The sequence below is a fragment of the Salpingoeca rosetta genome, assembly GCF_000188695.1.
Source record: "Salpingoeca rosetta unplaced genomic scaffold supercont1.32, whole genome shotgun sequence".
Taxonomy (NCBI): Eukaryota; class Choanoflagellata; order Craspedida; family Salpingoecidae; genus Salpingoeca; species Salpingoeca rosetta.
The window spans coordinates 190,469-198,468 of record NW_004754902.1 but is presented as its reverse complement, the minus strand read 5'-3'; the positions used below and the strand labels follow the sequence as shown (position 1 = coordinate 198,468).

Below are 8,000 nucleotides of genomic sequence, written 5' to 3'. Positions count from 1 at the left end.
CCACGCACTGCACCCCCACTGAAAAAAAATAATACATAAAATATACACACCATACGCACACGCACCCACGCACGCACGCTCGCACACACACACACACACACGCACGGACGCACGGACACACAAACAAGCATGCACGGAAAAAAAACACAAACACACACACACACGCACACACACACACACACACACACACGCACGCACACGTATGCACAGGCACGTGGTTGCGCTCACGTGGGGTCAGCGCCATAGTCGAGCAAGAACTGCACCATGTCCTTGTGTCCCCACATGCACGCCCTGTGTATCGCCGCGTATCCCTGCGGCCCTTTTGTGTTGATGTTCATGTTCCGCTGCAGAAGCACCTCCATCACATCCTGGCGGTTGTGAATGGCAGCCAGCTCCAACGGGTGTCTTTGGTATCTGCAGAGGTTAACAGGCATGGGGTGCGGGAGGAGGTGTGAGGTGCGATGATAAGTCCAGGGTCGAGGAGGGGACACCAACCAAGGAACAGCGACCAAGACATACACTCACATAAACGCGTAAAAGTACACGCACATACAATTTCACACACACACACAACACACACACACACATTACCTGTCGAGCGCGGCAGCCTGGTTGGGGCTGCTGGTGAGTATATCTGCGATATCCTGCAGTGGGGCGCCTTTGACAAGGGCTTCCGCAATGTTGCAGTCCAGCTTCCGCGACAGCGGGCTGTCAAGGGAGGCGGAAGGCGGGTCACGTGATGCACAGCAGTCATGTGAGAATGGAGCATCTCTGGCATGTCGTAATGTCAACCAGCCCAACACACTCACTCACTCACTCACTCACTCACTCACTCACTCACTCACTCACTCACTCACTCACTCACTCACTCACTCACTCACCCACTCACTCACTCACTCACTCACTCACTCACGCGCACACTCACTCACTCACTCACTCACGCGCACACTCACTCACTCGCACACACACACACACACTCATTCACTCACTCACTCACTCACTCACTCACTCACTCACTCACTCACTCACTCACTCACTCACTCACTCACAGTTGTGGGGATGGGGATCGCCGTGCAGATCCCCTTGATTTCGGAACGGCAAACGACCGCCGCTGTCAGTGCACAAGCAAGTGTGCGTGAGAGAGTGGGAGAGTGAGAGAGGGGCACTGCTTTGTAGGAGATAGGAAAAGAGTACCAGGAAGGGCAGCATCCACGTTCCCAGCCACAACCACGCGAAGCACAGACTCGCCAAGCAAGCCAAGCAAACCAAGAGCCAAGCAGGACCACACAGCACTCACGGATGCCCTTCGTTCCGCCATCATCGCATTCGTGCTTGACGACAGGCACAACAAATGCACTTTATGTTGTCGTAAACCGCCGCTCATCGCCAACGTTGCTGAGTTGTTTGTTGGCAGCGGCAGCACAACACACAGCCTGCGACGTGAATGAGCTTGGGAGAAGGGGAACGTCGTTGAAGGGCTGGCTGGTGTACATAGACCGGACTGCACGCACGAGAATAAGAGGGGTGTGGTGTAGACAGTACATACGACGTCCTAGGAGTAGCAGAACAACCCGCGATGGAGACGCCAGAACGGTCATCAATGTGCGTGGATTGACATGATGTGCGTCTTTGGCACCCGCACACACGCACACACACACACACACACACACGCACGCACACAGACACACACACATGATTGTAACTAACACATGCTTTGGGCATTTTACCTAATGCAGATCGAGCACCCCGCAGCACTTTGGACTGCTCAGCATCAACAGCGGCTCGGCATGGGCTGCAGAAGATGACTTGGACCGCGCCAACGCCAGGTACATGCTGTGGGTGTGTCTGTGTGTGTGTGTGTGTGTCTGTGTCTGTGTCTGTGTGTGATAACTGCATGCTGCGTGCACACCGTACCTCATCCTGCTTGTCTTGCCATTTCGCGAACTCAACGCCGCCTCACCTACAGGCTGGTGGAGCGCATGTTTGAGGTCATTGACCGCATCCTATACCGCCGCCCTCTCCTGCCCGAAGAGTGAGTTGGACGAGATGCTTTGGAAGTGTCTGTCTTTCTGTCTGTCTGTTCCTATGTCTGTCTATCGACTCGATGACACCATGTGGAGTACGCTGCTGCTTGAATGGCGTGTGTATGAGCTGACAACGTGTCTCACTTTCGTTGGCGGTCGCCCATCTGCTTTATCCTCGCAGCAAATCATATGTAACGGCAGCTGTGAGACGGGAGTGCGAGGTGTGGCGCAGCGCATACCTGCACATGGAAGCGCGCGGCAACAACCTCGCCCCAGATGTGGAATCAGGCGTCGAGGTGCGTGCGTGTCTGTCTGTGTGTGTCTGCGAGAGAGTGTGTGTGTGGATGTCTGTCTGTCTGTCTGTCTGTCTGTCTGTCTACCTGTCTACCTGTCTGTGTCTGTCTACCTGTCTGTCTGTCTGCCCGTCTCCACATGTGTTTGCGTGACTGCACTTGCCGCTGTGCTGCCGAAGCTTCTCCCATGGATGGAGGTGTTTAATACTGCACCACGCATCACTTGCACCCCACGTGCCTGCAGGCATTCGTGCCAGCGTCAGATGCAGACTTCCGACCCATCTCGCCGCTGCACGTGCCCTCGTCCTCTCGCAATGCTCAAGCAGACGTCGACGGTGTGCACGAGGACAAACGACAACAGGGGCACCACAGCACTGGCAACACCGCCACCTTGGACCTGTGCGTCGAAGGTGAGTTGTGTGTGTGTCTGTGTCTGTGTTTGTCTGTGTGTGTATCTGCGCACAGTCGAGAACACTGTGGTTCACTGATTCATTCTACCCACCACCTCCATCCCAAACCACCATACCCCGCCCCCCCCCCCAAAAAAAAAAAACAATAACCAGGCACGTCCGCCACTGCCACCGCCACCGCTGAGGAACGTCACGGCCACAGTAATTATCTTCAGCGCGTCGCCCTTCACCCAGCAGACGATATCCAGGTGCAGCCCTCGTTACTGTTGTTGCTCTGGTGGTGGTGGATGATGTATTGTGTCTATGTGTGTGTGTGTGTATGTGTGTGTGCGCGCGCGCGTCTGTCTGTGTGTCTGTCTGTCATATTTTTGCCCGCGTGTACCTTCTCCGCATATCTTCATCATCTTAACCGTCTCAATCACGACCCACTCAACACCATATGTGTGTGTGTGTGTGCAGGTGGACGAGACGTTCAGCACGGTGTACCGCCCGATTCGCCGCAACGTCTCATCGTCGGATATGAGCACTGACCTCGGCGGTAAGATTCCGCACAGTGATGATAATGATATAATGATGATGGTGGTGGTGGTGGTGGTGGTGGTGGTGGTGGTGGTGGTGGTGGTGGAGGTGCTGCTGTTGGAGGTGATGGTGATTGTCATCATCATCATCATCATCATCATCATCATCATCATCATCATCATCATCATCATCATCATCATCGTCGTCGTCGTCTCTTCCGCATCTGCATATCTTTTGCGCTTTCGAATGGCTCACGCAGTACACTGTGACACACGCCCCTGACGTGCGCATGTGCAGACATATCCCCCTGGCCAACGACATCCCCCATCGCTGCTGAGGTTGGTGGCCATGTGGTCAATGGTGATGACAACGCTTCTCACGTGGAAACGCGTGCAGTCACCCGATATCTTGTCACTATCCACACTTCACACACTCCAACAACCTCTTACATCACACCAGCCGTACCAACCATCCCTCACCTCATCAATACACCAACCAACAACAATGCACACGCGCGCGCGCCCTCTCCTTTCATCAGTTGACTTCGTCAGGACTGCCACCACTCCGCACCACCAACGTGGAGGCGATTGAATGCCCACAGGTGCATATGGCATGATGCATTGCCGTGCATACGTGACATGACGGGTTGTTGTTCTCATGTGCATACTTCTGTGTTTCTTCCTCCCTCCCTCCCTGACTCTCTGTCCATCTGCGATTGTGCACTCGAACACTCAAACACTCAAACACTCAAACCTTCAGCCCTCTCTCATCCCTTCCATCTTCCTCACACCGCAACGACACCACCACCCACCGCCCCACCGCAATCACCACACCACTGCACAGCGTGTTGTTGATGAGGAGGTGATTGCTGCCGACGGCGGGTACGAGGAGGTGTTTGCCATCGACCCGGCGCCCAACACCCCGCACTCCCTCATCAGCACCACCACCCACCACCACCACGACGACGGTACTGGTGGTGGTGGTGAGGACTACGACGGTGATGTTAGTACTGGTGATCACCCCCACGATCCTCAATTGGAACAACAGCGATTTGCACAGGAGTGCGCAAGACAACAGGTGTGTGTCTGTGTCTGTGTCTGTGTCTGTGTGTCTGTGTGTCTGTGTGTGAACGTTTGCATGTGTGCATGTGTGCGATGTTGTCTTTCTGTTTCGCTTGCTCACTGTCACCACCACCACCACCACCTCCGCCACCACCACCACCACTATCACTATCACCACCACCTGTTGCAGCTGTTTGATGACGTGTGGACAGAGGCGATACCAGTCATTGCCCCCGCGCTCGATTCGTTCCTGCAGTGCATTGAACGCATGCACCACCGCAGCTATGACAGCTATGGTGATGATGGTGGCGGTCGGTTTTGCAGTGGCACCTCGTCAGCTGAGGTACTCAGCTTTGATGACGAGGATGCTGACGATGACATGGACAGCTTTGTTGGGTACGGGCAGGAGCTGGACGGGTTTGCAACGAGCGAATTTGACGATGATGATGATGACGATGATGATGATGATGTGGCGACCGTGTATGGTGAGGATGATGGCAGTGGTGGTGTGGCGGTGAGCGTTGAACACGGCCGTGATGGGCACACGCATGTCATCGCAGAAGAAGAAGAAGACGAAGAAGAGCAGCAGTACCCCAGCGCTCACGAGGATGATGATGATGATGATGATGATGATGATGATGATGATGATGATGATGATGATGATGTGACAGAAGTGCCATCAGAGGACATGAGTCTTGTTGACGATGATGCCATGAGTGCGGACAGCGCGTCCGCCTCCACCGTCTTGCATAACGACAGTGCACGTGCTGACGACGCCGAGAGCGCTGTCGAGTACCGGAGCGATTTCGAAGAACTTGACGAAGACGGATGCGATAATGACGATAATGACGACAACGGCAACAGTGTCAGTGTCAGCGGTGGTGGCGTTGGTGGTAGTGATGATAGTGCTGGTCAGGGAAAAAGCAAAAGCACTGAGCACCAAGATGGCATGGGTCACGATGGGTCCACATCAGCACATGCAGGCGGTGCCACACCGCACGCGAGATTACACCGCTCCTCCTCGCAGTCATCGTCATCGTCGTCATCCCTGTCACTCATGAACGGCCGTACGCTGCCCCAGCGGCGACAACAACAACAACAACAACAACAACAACAACAACAACAACAAGAGGGTGTGTCTGGCGCTGCGGTGTTGTCGATGATGCTTGCGTTGCCTGCAGGCACTACCAACCTGTCTGTCGCCGTCTCGGACACAGACACGTGTGCGAGCGAGAGCGAGGTTGGGGACGCAAGCGGGTACGATGAAGATCGCGCTGCTGGTGGAAATGAGACTACGCAGCGAGGGAGGCGACGACGAAAACGACACACGCGCTTTGCACACGGAACGAAACAGAGCCCAGACCAGCGGCACCAGCACCAACAACAGCATCAGCAGCATCATTCGCGATCACCAAGGCGAGGGACGGCAGCATCGGGAACAGCGACGAGCACCACATCACCATCGGGCGTTACGATGGACAGCAACAAGCTCTCCCCTTCAACCTCAACAACAGCGCCAACAACAGATGGTGGTGGTGGTGGTGGTGTGATTGGGCGATTCAGAGGACGATCACGCTCATCCACCATTGGCTCTGAAGGGTCTGATGATAGCCGTCCCCGACACGATGAACTGCTGGAAGGGATTGTGGTGCGCGGCGTTGCTGCTGGACACGAGGGGCCACCCCCAACACGCCAACAGCAGTACAAACAGCAACAGCAGCAGCAGCAGCAACAGGCAAGGCGTGAGTATGGTGCGGGTGAAGTGGGCGATAATGTGGACGGGTGGGGTGCGAGAGCTGAGCGGAAGCGACAACAGAGCGAGCAGACAGACGATGGTGATGACGATGATGATGACTTTGATCACGATGATGACGACGGTGGTCGTGGTGGTGATGACGGCTCGCTGTCACCGCCACCGCCGGCCGTGTATTCGACAACGCTCCCCGTGAGCGATGATGAAGGCGATGACATTGGCCCATTGCAGGCGCGGGGCAGCAAAGGCGAGATGGTCGGTGGCGGTGGGCGACGGAAGCCACGCATGTCGTACCCAACGTTTGGAGTGAACATGCCAGGACTGCTGGACACACACACGGAGGGCGAACATGAGGAGCAGCAACATGGTGCGATTGGTGGCGATGGTGGTGGTGGTGATGGTTGTCGCTGTTGTTGTTGGTGGTGGTGGTGGTGGTGATGGTGGTGGTTGTCGCTGTTGATGGTGGCTGCTTACTTCCTTGATTGTTTGTTTGCTTGCTTGCTTGCTTGCTTGCTTGCTTGTCTGTTTCGTTTCGTTTCGTTTTGCTTGTCGCTTTTAAGATCTCTTTCGCTGCCACCACCCCAATCGCCTCTCCCTCCAATATGCTCATCATGCACCCATCATCCCCCGCGCCTCACCGCGCCCATCATGTTGTGCTATCAGGTGCGCTGCTTCGTGGCGCCACCGTCATCAGCCTCGATGGCACCTCCCTCGGGTACAGTCAGCACATCCGACGACGTGTGTGTGTGTGTGTGTGTGTGTGTGTGTGTGTGTGTGTGTGTGTGTGTGTGTGTGTGTGTGTGTGTGTGTGTGTGTGTGTGTGTGTGTGTGTGCGTGTGTGTCTGTGTCTGTGTGTGTGTGTGTGTGCGTGTTAGGGAGGACTGGTTGAATGAATTTAACTGAATATGAATGAAATAAATGCCAAGTTGCCCCACAGTTCGAAATTGGTGAATCTCTTTGTTGGGACCATGCAGTGCACAGTTTTATGAACACGCGAAGAAGAAGGTTACAACATCTCAAAACAACAACTACCTGGCTGGGAAACACGTGACTAACTCTAAAACAAATGCGGACACACAGACACACACGCCATGTTGCGCAAGACCAGTCAGTGACAGTTGGAGCACATGACGGCAGCGGTAGCGCACGGCCTATGACGTGATCATGCGCTGGTAGCACGATTCACAGACCTGCCAGGCAAGTACACCCGTCAGATGGTGGAGGCAAAGCATTGAATGAGAACACGACTTGATCAAGACAGGCTGGTGTCCATGATACACACACACACGCACGCACACGCACATAAACGCAAGCACACACATATACACAAACGCACAAACGCACAATAACCCACTTTAACACAAACAAATTCGCGAACAGGGTGTGACTCACCCGCTGTTTGCCCTTGAAGCCGTGCTGCGGAAGCTCCATCCAGCGATTGGAACACGTGTGGCAGAACACGTGCCCGCACGCGCGGCAATGGTGCCTGCAAGCACACAATATGTAACCGACTCAACGCCAGGTGAGGGCATTGACAGTGGAGGAAAAGAGTGCAAGGCTTGATGGATATCCATGCAGAACAACAACAATGGGTGACGCTACGTTTCATTTCACTACGCAAGCCACATCGCATCACACACTGTGCACGCACACACGCACACGCGCTCCCGAGGATATGTCCGCACCTGCGACGGAATACGGTGAAGCCGAGGCCGCAGTCCTTGCACACACGCGCGTGCTTGTCATCAACCCACATGAACGTCGTGGGCTCCTCCTGGTGGAGGTGAGGATGTAGGATGACGGCGCGGAAGCACAAAATCGCGTGTATGTGCGCACGCATGTGAGACTTTGCTTGGTGTGAAGTGTGCGCGTGCGAGTGAAAACGATCAAAGATGCATGTGCGTTGGTTTCAACGCACAGATTTTTCTGGACCCACACGC

At 54.8% G+C, this 8,000-nt stretch overlaps 3 protein-coding genes across 3 annotated transcripts in view; 1 reads left to right on the top strand and 2 right to left on the bottom strand.

Moving 5' to 3' along the window:
* Positions 1-224: 224 nt before the first annotated feature.
* PTSG_10020 (uncharacterized protein) lies at positions 225-1,343 on the bottom strand (the record flags this gene model as incomplete). Its single annotated transcript, XM_004988878.1, has 4 exons — positions 1,298-1,343; positions 1,050-1,111; positions 592-708; positions 225-414 (listed from the first exon to the last, which is right to left on the bottom strand). Exons 1-4 carry the CDS (start codon positions 1,319-1,321, stop codon positions 225-227), a joined length of 393 nt encoding a protein of 130 aa, XP_004988935.1. The 5' UTR covers positions 1,322-1,343.
* Positions 1,344-1,369: 26 nt separating this feature from the next.
* Positions 1,370-7,049, top strand: PTSG_10019 (uncharacterized protein; the record flags this gene model as incomplete). Its single annotated transcript, XM_004988877.1, has 14 exons — positions 1,370-1,602; positions 1,737-1,826; positions 1,967-2,032; positions 2,206-2,320; positions 2,562-2,727; positions 2,881-2,975; positions 3,187-3,265; positions 3,544-3,584; positions 3,785-3,847; positions 4,090-4,323; positions 4,498-5,218; positions 5,489-6,427; positions 6,724-6,775; positions 6,998-7,049. Exons 1-14 carry the CDS (start codon positions 1,577-1,579, stop codon positions 7,047-7,049), a joined length of 2,739 nt encoding a protein of 912 aa, XP_004988934.1. The 5' UTR covers positions 1,370-1,576.
* PTSG_10018 (uncharacterized protein) overlaps positions 6,943-8,000 on the bottom strand; it is a 7,820-nt gene continuing 6,762 nt past the window's right edge. The window contains exons 14-16 of the mRNA XM_004988876.1: positions 7,746-7,834; positions 7,453-7,546; positions 6,943-7,250 (exon numbers count right to left, since the gene is read on the bottom strand). Coding sequence (XP_004988933.1) covers positions 7,212-7,250; positions 7,453-7,546; positions 7,746-7,834 — 222 coding nt within the window. The 3' untranslated portion in view covers positions 6,943-7,211. The remainder of the gene's footprint in view (positions 7,251-7,452; positions 7,547-7,745; positions 7,835-8,000) is intronic.